We start from the raw sequence: 13,425 nt of genomic DNA, 5'->3' as shown, positions 1-13,425 counted from the left end.
TCATTTTGACGGCATCAAATAACCTAAGACAGGTGAGACTTTTCCAAGAATCGCAAATTTCTGCTGCGTTAAATATTGCAGGGGGCGAAAGAGACCGAGCTTACTTGTTGACAATCCGAAGTAAAAGTTGACCAGGTTTTCATGCTGGTGTACAGGAACCTATCACCTGATTTTCATTTTATCTGCATCGTGTACCTCTAATACGGTTAATGTGATCAATAATCTTTTCTGCTCTTTTCCACTCTAGTTAAATGATGACTTAAGGTAAGAGTCTATTTGTTTATTCCTATCTTTTGATCTCTTTGTTACTGTTAACGCCAAATTATCACAGCTTTCCCAGTATTTTGGACCGGTTGTATTCTAACTTACCATGATGACTCTGGAGCTCCCTCAATAACCCAGTTTCAATCCCACCCCACCTCTGAAAGTTGTTTTCCACCTGACTTTCTAGTTAGGAGGATTGGCAGTTGAGATATGGTTGTGAAAAATATGGTTGTGGGAACCAAGATCCTAAGTGAAAGCTCTTTGGGGCAGATGGCCTGCATGGGAAGGGGCCGTGTCCCTCAATTAATCCATTTCTCTGTCTAAATTGTCAGTGGCTTTCTGCCTCCCCCTGGTGGACCCTACAGGGATCTCGGAGATCTCCAGCAGCTTGAATGCTTTTGGCCGTGAAAGCTTTGGGTTAACTTTATTGAAACGTCAAAGCATAGCAGAATTTCTCCTTGGCAAACTCAACTGCTTAATATCCAGCGTTATAGGACTTTAGCTTTGACCATGAAAACTGTGCACTTGCCACTTAAGCATGTGTCTCAGACTCCTCCTAACAGTCATGAGCACAGCTCTAGTCTCAGTTTATTTCCCTCTTCTTTCTCTGTCTCTACTGTTTCATTGCAAAAACTGCTAATCCTGTTACTTTGCTTTGAGACCTTTTTTATATTCCCAAGCTCAGTTCCTTTTTTTCTAATTTATCCCCAAAAGGAATGACCCCAAATTTACATATACTGGAACTGAAATGCGCACAGTTGCTGAAAAGGTACGTGTGCTCTCATTTTGCATGATGCAAACTTGCACTAGGGGATGGATTTCTGTTTGATGGGCTCAGCCGAGGATGAACCTCCTTCCTGCAGACCTTCATTTGTGGCTGGCGAGGTGGGGGGGGGAGGAGTTGTTCTCTCTAGTAAAATCAGATGAAGAATCTCCTCACTAGGAATGGGACCTATTCTTTGCAGTGAATTTTTCCTACTCCATCGAAATGAGTAGCTGCCATCAGCTCTCCTCCTCGCAGGCCTCTGCTGGGTTTGTGGCCCTTCTCCCATCTTCCTTGAGACTTTGGCTGGTTCGCATCCTGTTATCTTTTTATCACAAGTTCCAACAGTCACTCAGGCAACCCCTCTCTGGTTACAGGCAACCTGTCTACACTCCTGCCCCACCTTTTCTGTTATTCTCCAGTTTTTGTGGTCGAGTATCATGCTTCTCAACCTAATTGTGCTCTTCAGTTCAGTTCAGTTGCTCAGTCATGTCCAACTCTTTGCGACCCCATGAACTGTAGCACACCAGGCCTCCCTGTCCATCACCAACTGCCGGAGTCTACCCAAACTCATGTCCATTGAGTCAGTGATGCCATCCAACCATCTCATCCTCTGTCGTCCCCTTCTCCTCCTGCCCTCAATCTTTCCTAGCATCAGGGTCTTTTCAAATGAGTCAGCTCTTCTCATCAGGTGGCCAAAGTATTGGAGTTTCAGCTTCAACATCAGTCCTTCCAGTGAACACTCAGGACTGATCTCCTTTAGCTCTAGAACCAGTTAATTTTTCCCCTAGTGTGTCACAGACCGACGCTTCTGTAAAATACAATAAAAATGAATTCTGTCCTCCCATGAAGCAGATGATGAAGGTGATAAAAGCTATCAGGCAACAACTCCATCTAATTATTACCCGCACATACAATCCTCTCCATGTTAAACCACTTTGCCTTTCTTCTTCCCATAATTAGGAAAGAAATCTACTCCTGTTTAAAGCTGTAGCTTCTTCACAGACCTTGCTTCTCAAATATCCTTTCTCTCTTTTGAGTCTTCAACCTATTCCTGTGTTAGAATACAGCTGTGCTTCAATTACTGTTTTTTTCAGAAAGGAAGGAAAAATAACATCTCAATTCTGTCTGTTCCTGTAGTTAACTGCTCTTGTGTCCTTGCTTTAATAGCTGTGTCTACCTGTTCCTTCCTTCTCTCCTTCTCATCATTTATGGACTTTTCCTCTTCTGCCTCAAATATGGTAGTCTCCTAGTTTCTGCCTTCACCTCCTCTTCCCAGAATGTCTTCTTGGCCAACATGAACTTCCCTGTGGCTTTACCTGCAGCAGACATTGAGGTTAGACAGATCTGTCTGCAAACACTTTCTCTGATACTTATGGTGTGACTTTGGGCATGTGACTTCACATCTGTGAGCTTTGCTTTCCTTATCTCTAAAATAGGGATAACGATAGCCGCCAGCTTCCTAGAATTGTTGAGAGAGTTGGATCTGCATAATGTGTGTAAAACATCATCTGCAGAGTGGGCATTCCAGTAGTACCAACCTCCCTGGGTCATGGGGAGAGTTCAATTAAGTTAATACATGAAAAGCACTTTTCCAAATGCCCGACACGTGGCAGGTAGCCAGTAAATGTTGGCCATTCTGCCTGGTTGCTAATGCTTGGTAGATGCTAGTTAGTATAAATTACCCCATGCTCCAGAACTTCATACTCCACTGCCTTCTGGACATCCATGTTTAGTGTTCAAAACTTTCTTCTTTCCCAAACCTTCTCCTCCAACATTCCTCCTGCCACAGCAGTTCCCAAACCTAGCTGCATCTTGGAATCGCCCAATAGTTGCTACAGAATCCTGATTCCGACTCGGTTTTTGGTGAGACCTGTGTGGCGGCAGTCTGCAAAGCTCCCCAGGTGATTCTCACATGCAGTCATGTTTGGGAACCATGGTGTCTCCATGGTCTCCTTGTTGGGAGTCTGTCCTGCCTTGTAGGCTTTTCTTGTGACTGCTTATGATGTGATCTTTTGAGAACAGCACTCTGCTACAAGTCTGCTGAAAAGGCAGTGGCTTTTCTGTTTTTTTTTTTTTTCTTAGGATGAAGTCTTAGTGAAGAAGTCAGGATCTTTCCTGACCTCATATCTGTTTCTCTCCTTACATGTCTCTAGGTGGGTCCAAGTTCTATCCATGGCAAATGATGTCAGTTTCTAGCTGATGCTGTGCTGTTTCACTTTTTCTGTCTGCTGGGTATTATGTCTGGGCTGCTTGCTTATCCTTCTCTGTTTGGCTGACTCCCTTTCCCTTGTGGTTCAGTGCAGAAGCCTTAAAGGAACCTGCCCTGACCTGTAGCATATCGATTAGGGTACATCAGGGATGTTGTCTTCGAGCTGTCAACCTGTCTCTCTTTCCGGATGTAACTACTGTATCCTGTTTATCTTTGTATACTTTAACCCTCATGCAGTGCCTCACATATCGTACAGACTTGATAAACACATTTTGTTTGAATTAGCATACCTCCCCTGCAGTAGGAAATTAGGGTTACCTGCCCAGGATCCCTGGAGCACCATGCTAGGGGGTGCAGACTTGCTGGAAAGGGCCAGATGGTAAATATGTTTAGCACTGGGGACCATACAATTTCTGCTGTAGTTCCTCAGCTCTGCCAGCGTGGTGCAGAAGCAGCTACTGGAAGATAAATGAATGAACACGGCCAGAATTGGCCTGAGGGAGACCAGGCCAGCCATAGTTTGCTGACCTTTGATCTGTACCAGGGCAGAAGCGCAAAAGGAACTGGAAAAGGATAGGGGCTGATCTAGTCCAGCTGGAATATCTTCTTTCCTGTGTGACTATGACCATAACAGTCTGTTCCTGAATCCCTTCAGCTCCCTGTGACTTTTGGGGACATCTGTCAGTCCTCTGTGACCTCTGTGCTTATTTTATTTTCTTTTTGAGACCTGGGCTGGTCTCACCACCCTATTCTAAACTTCTTTTTTTCATTCCTCTTAGGCACTAACCTTTCTCTGAGTAGAGAAAGAAAATTCACCCTGGGCAGCAACTCCTGTTAAAATAGTTTAATGATATAATTTGATTTTTTCAGAGTCCATGTCCTCATCTTGAATTCTCTGTCAGTTTGTACCATGCACATTCGATATGAAACTTCATGAGTTGAGGAACCTTACCTGTCTAGTTAATGTTGGCATGGAATATCTTTTTCTCATCCTTTTATCTTTAGCCTTTCTGTGTACTAATATTTGAAAGTGTGTCTCTTATTGGCAGCCTGTAGTTTTTAAAAAAATCTATAGTCTGAAAATCATTTGAATTGGACTGTTTAGTCCAAATACATTTAATGTAACTATATATATAACATGCACACCACACAGATCTATAAATATATATGTTATAATTGTCATATTTTTGCTTTCTATTTGACCTTTTTTTCTTTTTCTCTCCTTCCTTGCCTTCTTTTGAATTCATCAGTATATTATTTCCCTGTGATCCTCCATTAATTAGATATAAATTTTTTTACTCTTTTTGTAGTTATTATCCTACATATTGCAATAGGCATTCTTGATTTGTTAGTCTAATACAAGTTACTGTTTTTAATATTTCCCTGATGACAGTAGAGCTTTGAACATTGAAATTTCATTTCCATCCTCCCACCTTTTAGATTACTATTTGCATGGATTTTATTGATATGCTATTTTAAGCCCCACATGACATTGTCATGCTGTTCTGTACAGTTAGCTGTATTTGTATTTACTCATATTTTACCCTTTACAGTGTTCCTCACTTTGTCATACCTGAGATTTTCCTTTCTCTTTTTAGTGTTTCTGGGCTGATAATGATCTCTCCGTTTTTTTGCACATGAAAATGTCACCCATTCTCTTTATGCTTGGTTCTGTTTCAAAGTCAGCTCTTGCCTTGTTGCTCCCTGGAAGGTCGAATTTCTTTCTGTCTCTACTTTTGATTTTCTTTTCTTTTTTGTGTTAAAGGTAACATTGATTTATTTGGCTGCACTGGGTCTTAGTTGTGGCATGTAGGGTCTTTAGTTGCAGCATGTGGTATCTAGTTCCACGACCTGGGATTGAACCCAGGCCCCCTGCTTTGGGAGTGCAGAGTCTTAGCCCCTGACCACCAGGGAAATTCCCTAATTTTCTTTATTGTATCCTCCGTGCCTGCCAGATACTGTATGGTGGCTGGGGTTAGCAAATAACTAAAACATGTTGCTTGCCCTTAAGGAGATTGTGTTCTAGTAGTTATTGTTCATTCGCTAAGTTGTGTCCAACTCTTTGTGATCCCATGGACTGCAGAACGCCAGGCTCCTCTGTCTTCCACTATCTCCCAGCATTTGCTCAAATTCATGTCTCTTGAAGCTCCAATATTTTGGCCACCTGATGCGAAGAGCTGACTCATTGGAAAAGACCCTGATGCTGGGAAAGACAGAAGGTGGGAGAAGGGGACGACAGAGGATGAGATGTTCTGGTACTTGAGCTTAGTCACTCAGTCATGTCCAGCTCTTTGCGACCCCATGGACTGCAGCACGCAAGGCTTCCCTGTCCATCACCAACTCCTAGAGTTTACTCAAACTCATGTCCATTGAGTCAGTGATGCCATCCAACCATCTCATCCTCTGTTGTCCCCTTCTCCTCCTGCCTTCCATCTTTCCCAGCATCAGGGTCTTTTCCAATGAGTCAGTTCTTCACATCAGGTGGACAATGTATTGGAGTTTCAGCTTCAGCATCAGTCCCTCCAATGAATATTCAGGACTGATTTCCTTTAGGATAGACTGGTTGGATCTCCTTGCAGTCAAGAGTCTTCTCCAACACCACAGGTCAATAGCATCCATTCTTCATCGCTTAGCCTTCTTTATGGTCCAACTCTGTTAGAGGAGGAGATTGTCAACAAATGGACATGTGTAAGCTCTAGCAGATATGTGGGTGTAATAAGTGAAGTTGTGTGGGAGGGGAGAAGGACTCATACTCTATAGGATGAGCAGGGAATTTAAAATCTATGAAAGAGTTCATGAGGTGAAAAAAAAGGCATGAAAAGGAACCACAGGTGAAGCACAGTAGCCGCACGTGCCTCATGGCTGCTTTGCTGCACAGTATAGGGTCTATCACTTACTTCAGATGTCTCAGATTTCACCCTCGTCCTTGTAATTTCTGGCAATTCCATACCCACCTGTTTTCCTGAAACTCTTCAACCATTTCATCGTTCTGCTTTTGACCCCTCTGTCTCCCTTCCTCGTTCCTCTTACTGTACCCCATCCTAAACCATGGGTGCACCCCTAGATTCACCCTGGACCTCTGTTCCCTGTCCTCACACAATTCCTTGCCTTGATTTCCAGGCTCTCATCTGAGTTCAGCTCATCTGAAAACACTCTCATCTTCCCTCTCCTAGACCCTTTCTAAGCTTTGATCTGCTTCCTCTGTTCTGAGTTTCAACCTTGACAGTTTCCTGGCCTGTATCACTTAGGTTGCATAAGCTCTGAAATCTTGCAGATTCTTCTTAATGATTCTCCAGTCTGTTTCTTCCATCTTGGACATACACACAGGCTAGTACTTCATGGTCAAGCGATCTGAAATAGTCTCCTTCCTTGGACGTCATCCTGCAGACCACGGCTTGCTATCGAGACCTTGAATATTTCCACTCTAACATTTCTCAGCCTGTCTGCCATTCCACCTCGAGTTCTTGATTTCAATCAGTTGGCCAGTTTGTCTCCCAAACATCTTACTGACGTCAATTTGGAATCTATGGAAATTCTGTCTATCCGTGCACATACACACAACAATTAGGAGATAAGATACATTTGGCTGCCTTTTCTGGAAAGCTTTCTTTCTTTCTTTTATTATTTCAAAATAAGTGACTCGTTTTCCCTGAGCTTCTATAGCATTTATTTACTGCATTATTTTAATGTAGTTTCACATATGATTCTTGTTGTGCAACCGCATGTTAGGTGGTCGGCGCTCAGCGTTGTATTTTTGCACACAGTTGGAAATCAAATGATTATTACTTGGTTGTTGCCAAAGTCCTCCCTTGATGTAAATCTCACATTTTGTTTGGAAATGTATATATTGAGTTTGGATATATTTGAAACATTCCATCATGCATGAGAAAATCCCAGTTTTCTAAGATGGCAACTTTTTAACCTGATAGTGTAATATGATGTGTCCTCTAATTGCAGGAGGAGATAATTATTGGAGAGAGACAGAAGTAAACATTTCTGTGGATTTTCCTGTAGGTTGACACCGTCAGAATTGTTCACATTCATTCTGTCATCATCCTGCGACGTTCCGATAAGAGGAAGGATCGCGTGGAAATTTCTCCAGAGCAGCTGTCTGCGGCCTCAACAGAGGCAGAGATATCCTTACTGGTCGATGAGAAGCGTTTATGTGCTCTGAGGCTTCCAGGTTCCTCTGTTTGCTCCTTTTCTGCTTGGTGACTGTTTCTCAGTTCTCATATTTACCCCTTAGATCCAGTTGCTTGGTTAAGTGATCAGATGGGGCATTTGCTTCCCATGATTCTAGATTCCATAGGTCAACCATAACAAATCAAATTTGCATCAGTGGTTTTAGTAATTTATCATTCCTTTGGAATAAGTTAATCTTCTAGTCAATTGAAAAGTAACTTTGAAAACTAGAAAACATGCATGGTAGAAACTTTTAAAAGGTACAATAGTGTGTATAAAATAAGTACTTCTCTCCAGCTTCCATGCCCTAGTTCCCCAACCATTCCTCCCTGGACATAACCAGGACTATCACGTCTTCATGTATCTTTATGGTTGAATTATTTGCATACAGAAACATATACGAATGTTTTCTTTTTTACAGAGTTTTGAATACATATGGTAGCTGTAATGGTACATAACAGTGTACCTAGAGAATTGTCCACCGATACAGAGATACCTCACTCTTAAGCCTGCATAACACAGCCCTTGATGGTTGGGCTGACCTCATGCAGATGTTGAGGTTATTTTCAGCCTTTTACTGATGGTAGTGCAGTACAAGCGTGGAGCCCTAACCACCGGACCACCAGGGATTGCCTAAAAAGTTGTCTTAGACTTAGTTGTGTAGACAGGTCTGTTGGGTTTCAACGTAAGTCATTTTCAGGAAAATGAACCAGCAACAGAAGGGGACAGCTTTTTCTCTTCAGCTGAGTTCTTATCTCAAGGTAGAGCCTCAGATAGTTAAGGCGCATGGGCTTAGTTGCTCAATGGCATATGTGATCTTCCGAGATCGGGGATCAGTTCTGCATCCTCTGCACTGGCAGCCAGATTCTTCACCACTGAGCCACCAAGGAAGCCCCCCCATGACTTTTTAAAAATTTTGCACTTCTTAAGAGGATAAGGATAGGTTGGACTAGAGAGAGAATAGAGGATTACTCAAGTTAATCATGTGACATCCAAATACTAGCTAAACTGGATTAAGAGGCTATAACTGTATCCAAGAATGGAAACCAATTCTGCTTTTTTTAAAAAAGAAAAACCTTCATCTTTAGATGGAAAGTGTGGGATATTTTGGCATTGACCTTTGACCTTTTTAGATTTTTGTTGACATTAAATTGTAACGGGTTTACTTGAAACTTTAAGATGCTCTCTGAGCCCTTATTAGCATCACAGATTTTGTTTCCACAAGTTGAAAATACCTTGACAGACACACAGGTTGGCTGAACTGACGGGTCGCCCCATGAGAGTTGTGGGTTGGTATCACTCCCATCCCCATATAACTGTTTGGCCTTCACATGTTGGTAAGTATTCTAGGGTTGTAGTGTTTATTGTTTTTAGAAATGAATATCATTTTTCCTTCTCTGCTACACGGCTTATGGTTTCTCCAGGGGATCTTCCCGACCCAGGGTTTGAACCCTGGTCTCCAGCATTACAGGCAGACTCTTTACCATCCAAGCCACCAGGGAAGTCCTCTCTTTAAGCAGATGTCCTTCTTTTCATTTTACAGTTTTAAAAGTACTGATTTATGTCATACTGATTTGTTGTTCACAGAGATAAAATTTCAGTGCTCCATTTTGACACTGTTCAGGAAATCAGGACTAAAACCTGACAACTGGCTGATATCCAAATAGAGTCTTATTGCTAATAATAAATAAACTGTAACTGAAAATTGTTGAATGTGCCTGTCTGGTACACTCCCATTTGGAAGAATCAAAGATGTAAAGGGGGGCATTTACAAACTTGATGTTTACTTTTTCTCTTTGACATATATATCATCCTATATCTTGGTGCTCTGAAGCTACCTTCTCACCCCTCTAATTAGTATAATTAAACAAAATTGTTTTCTCTCCTTTGATTTTTATCCCTTTTGTCTAATCATGGTCATCTTTTTGTCTGTACCCGACTCTTTGGAAAGACGTAGAATAACTTGACTTGCAGAAATGAATGTTTTCTCCTCTACCCTGTGAGTTAGAGGTCTCCCCCCTCACGTCAGTGAGGAGTTAGCAGAGCTGAGGTTTGAACCAGATCTGTCTCCTAGGTCTGTAGTCTCTCCACTGTGAGGTTCTCATCCTAGCCATAGTCATCAGTGGATTAGAACACTTCTGTGTTCATCTACCCTGTGACATGAATTCCCCCAAATTAGGAGTCATGGTTCTTCATGTGGTGAAGACTACCTCTCAGTCACCTGGGAGAGCTTTTCTAAAATGTACCTGCTCTAAATTCATCTTTCCTCACCCTGTTTGTTATTGCCACAATTCCAGGGAGTGGATCGAAACACTTTGTTTGATGGAAGAGAAAAAGTTGGAAGCTGGAACCTGTGGCAACAAGAATAGTGGTATTTTTAACTTTGATTTTGACATAATTTCAGACTTGAAGTTGATAAAATAGTACACAGAATTCCTGAATACTCTTCCTCCAGATTTGCCAAATGTTAACATTTCAAAACATTTGCTGTATAACTCTGTCTACATACATGTATGTATATGCATGTGTGTGAGAGTAAGTTGCAGACCCCAATCCCCCTTTACTCCTAGGTACTCTTGGTGTGACTCTCTTAAATACAAAGAATTCTCTTATATAGTCACAGTGTGCATTTATCAAAATTGATAAATTTATATTGATATCCTACAATTATTGAAATTACTGGCATCGTTCTAATTTTTTTGTTGGCTCATCGAACTGAGCACCTGGAATTTGCTGCATGCTGGCAACTGTTATAGTATTTGCAACTATTTACATTGTATCAGGTGTTATATTAGAAGGAAATGGCAACCCACTCCAGTATTCTTGCCTGGAGAATCCCAGGGACAAAGAAACCTTGTGGGCTGCCGTCTGTGGGGTGGCACAGAGTCAGACACGACTGAAGCGACTTAGCAGCAGCAGCAGGAGGTATTATATTAATAATAGATGATTTAAAGTATATGGGAGGATGTGCCTAGGTTATATGCAAATATTGCACCATTTTATTGAAGAGACTTGAGCCTCTGCAGATTTTGGTATCTGCCCTGGGAGTTAAGTGTCCTGAAACAAATCCCTGCAAATACTGAGGGATGACTCTATATGGCATTTTTGTCCCATGTTTATTACAATACCAAAAAAAGATGCCACAGTATTCATCAGCAAAACTCTTTTAAGGACAAAGAGAGAGTACAATTGAATATCTAAAGTTGCAGGGCAGACACCATTTGAATGATTAACAAGAAGAATCCATTAGGTCTCTCAGCTGCCATCTAAAGAGGATTTGTGGTGGTCGAACTGTGAGTAGAAGTAAAGAAAAAATGATCTCCCTGATAAATTGCTGTATACAGCTTATCTCCAAACAGCCATTTCAGAATCGAGTCAAACAGTGGCCCTGTATTAGCAGGCCTTGGAAAAAAAATGAGTGATGAATTTTAAAAAAAGTTTGACTTAAAGTATGTACAGTACATACATTTCATAGGGAAAGAATCCCTAGCTATGTTAATGAATGAAAAGAGTAAATGACATTTTTTTTTTCCATTCAAGAAAAGGAAGAGAGAGAGAAGGCTGTGAGAATGGGGTGTGTATATGTGTAACAAGAATTGTAATGCTGTCATGCCTACTCCTCACCTCACTGTAGTCTGGCTCCTAGCCTATTACTGTTGAAGTGGATCATGCCAGAGTCACCAGAGACATTCACGTTGAAAATCTAGGAAACATTCTTAAGTCTCCACATTATGTAGCATGTGACTCTACAACCACTCTCTACTTCTTGAAACACTTTTCAGATAATCATGAGGGCTGCATGGCTCTTAAGGGAAGAAACTAAGCCCAGACTCTGAGCTGAAAGGCCTCATCCCAGACAAGACAGCTACTAAGTAGCAGAGTCAGTATCTGAACAGAGGTTTCTGTGAATTGGGGGCCTCTGATTACCCAGGGTCTGCTTTGTCCCATCAAGTGGGAATGCTATTTATGAAAACAGGAAATGGAAGAGGAAGCTTAAGTTTGGTGGTGAGGAAAGAGATAGTTGAGTGACATCATACCTGTGCAACTAACTTCCCCAAATTTTACCTAAAGGGCATGGTTTCCAAGGGGCTTCCCTGGTGGCTCAGCTGGTAAAGAATCTGCCTGCCATGCAGAAGACCTGGGTTCAATCCCTGGGTTGGGAAGATTCCCCTGGAGAAGGGAAAGGCTACCCACTCCAGTGTTCTGGCCTGGAGAATTCCATGGACTGTATAGTCCATGGGGTCGCAAAGAGTTGGACATGACTGAGCAACTTCACTTACTTACTCATGGTTTCCAAAAGAAAAAGACAAGCAATTGAAATAGCACAGCCTAAATCGTAAATTGGAGAAGGCAATAGCAACCCACTCCAGTACTCTTGCCTAGAAAATCCCATGGACAGAGGAGCCTGGTAGGCTGCAGTCTATGGGGTCGCTAAGAGTTGGACACAACTGAATGACTTCACTTTCAATTTTCACTTTCCTGCATTGGAGAAGGAAATGGCAGCCCACTCCAGTGTTCTTGCCTGGAGAATCCCAGGGACGGGGGAGCCTGGTGGGCCGCCGTCTATGGAGTCGCACAGAGCTGGACACAACTGAAGCGACTTAGCAGCAGCAGCAGTAGCATCTTGTAAATTGCGTGAGACTTGGCACTATTTTTAAGTCACTCTTACATTCACTTTCCTGTCTTTGGAAGTGCATAGTAAGAGAACAAGTGTGACTGTAGGTATGTTCTTATTTTTGATACCTACTCAGTTGTTTTGTAAGAAATGAAACACTGTTAGAGTGATGTCATTGTTAGTTAATTTATCACCAAAAGTTGCTGGATCCCATCAACCTACCGTGACAAATATAGGCTGTGGTTTTAATTAAGCAGTTTTCTATAACCAGTCATTTAAAACATTTACATTTTCCTAAACAAACATTCTCTTCTAGAAATTACAAGTCAATACTCCTCAGAATCATCAACAATTTTTATTTTGTTGGATATTACATTTCTGTGCTCTTCTTAGCAAACCGACTAAGATGGAAACTCTGTTAGGACAAGAGCCAGAGTAAGTGAAGGCGGAACCAAAATTTTATTATAATGGGATGGCTAACTCAGGGCTCATATTCTAAAGACAAATTGTGCATATCATCTCTCATCTTTTGTCATTTACTCTCAACTTGCCTGAAACAGAGACCACAGGCCCCAGAATAAAGGTTTTTAAGAGAATGAGAGATTATATATGTGATTGTTTCACACCAGGAAATGGGAAGTGGGCATTCTTTTGTGCCTTGAGACCATCTGATGCTGAAAGAAAACTGGACAACACAGTTGCAGGAAGTTCTCATAGACTGCCATCCTTTAGACTAAAGTATATCTTTTGGGTTCGGCCTTTCGGTTGTAATTGACAAGGAATTAAGGTATCTGATGAAAAGACGTACATCAAGGTAAAGGGCAAAGAGTTTCTATATTTTAAGGCGCATGGTTAGACCTCATGGAGGAAGTAATGGGGGATCCAAAACTTGCAGGAAGTGAGAATGACTGTGCAAATATCTTGGGGAAGAGCATTCCAGGCAGAGAGGAATAGTCACTGCACAGGCCCTGAGGACGAGCATGGCTGGAATATATGATGAAAAGCAGTAACGCCAGTGTGGCTGGAGCTGAGTGATCAAGGGGGACACTGGTGGGAAGTGAGGGCGGGGAGGTGATGGTGGGGACCCTGTGAAAGGTTGCTGCCACAAGCCGTGACTGACGCCAAGATGCGTGGCCCCCAGACCAGAGGAAATTGATCCAGGGCCAGTGATGAGGCTTGATCACTCAGAGCTTTTTGTGTATAATATAGTGTTATTAAAGTCTAAAAGAGATGGAGAAAGCTTCTGACACAGACATCAAAAGGGGGCAGAAAGAGTGCCTCCTCGCTACTTTTTAGCAAGGAGTTATATACCTATTTTCCAGTAGTCATGTATGGATGTGATAGCTGGACTATAAAGAAAACTGAGCACCAAAGAATTGATGCTTTTGA

At 42.0% G+C, this 13,425-nt stretch overlaps 1 protein-coding gene across 3 annotated transcripts in view; it reads left to right on the top strand.

Moving 5' to 3' along the window:
• BRCC3 (BRCA1/BRCA2-containing complex subunit 3) overlaps positions 1 to 13,425 on the top strand; it is a 61,699-nt gene that overhangs the window by 766 nt on the left and 47,508 nt on the right. For 2 of the 3 annotated variants that reach the window (XM_043896051.1, XM_043896049.1), the window contains exons 2-5: positions 248 to 264; positions 979 to 1,033; positions 7,254 to 7,373; positions 8,671 to 8,758. In XM_043896051.1, coding sequence (XP_043751986.1) covers positions 248 to 264; positions 979 to 1,033; positions 7,254 to 7,373; positions 8,671 to 8,758 — 280 coding nt within the window. The remainder of the gene's footprint in view (positions 1 to 247; positions 265 to 978; positions 1,034 to 7,253; positions 7,374 to 8,670; positions 8,759 to 13,425) is intronic. The other variant, XM_043896050.1, reaches the window with a different exon arrangement.

Source organism: Cervus elaphus, chromosome X (assembly GCF_910594005.1).
Source record: "Cervus elaphus chromosome X, mCerEla1.1, whole genome shotgun sequence".
NCBI lineage: Eukaryota > Metazoa > Chordata > Mammalia > Artiodactyla > Cervidae > Cervus > Cervus elaphus.
This window is presented reverse-complemented; position numbering and strand designations above follow the sequence as displayed.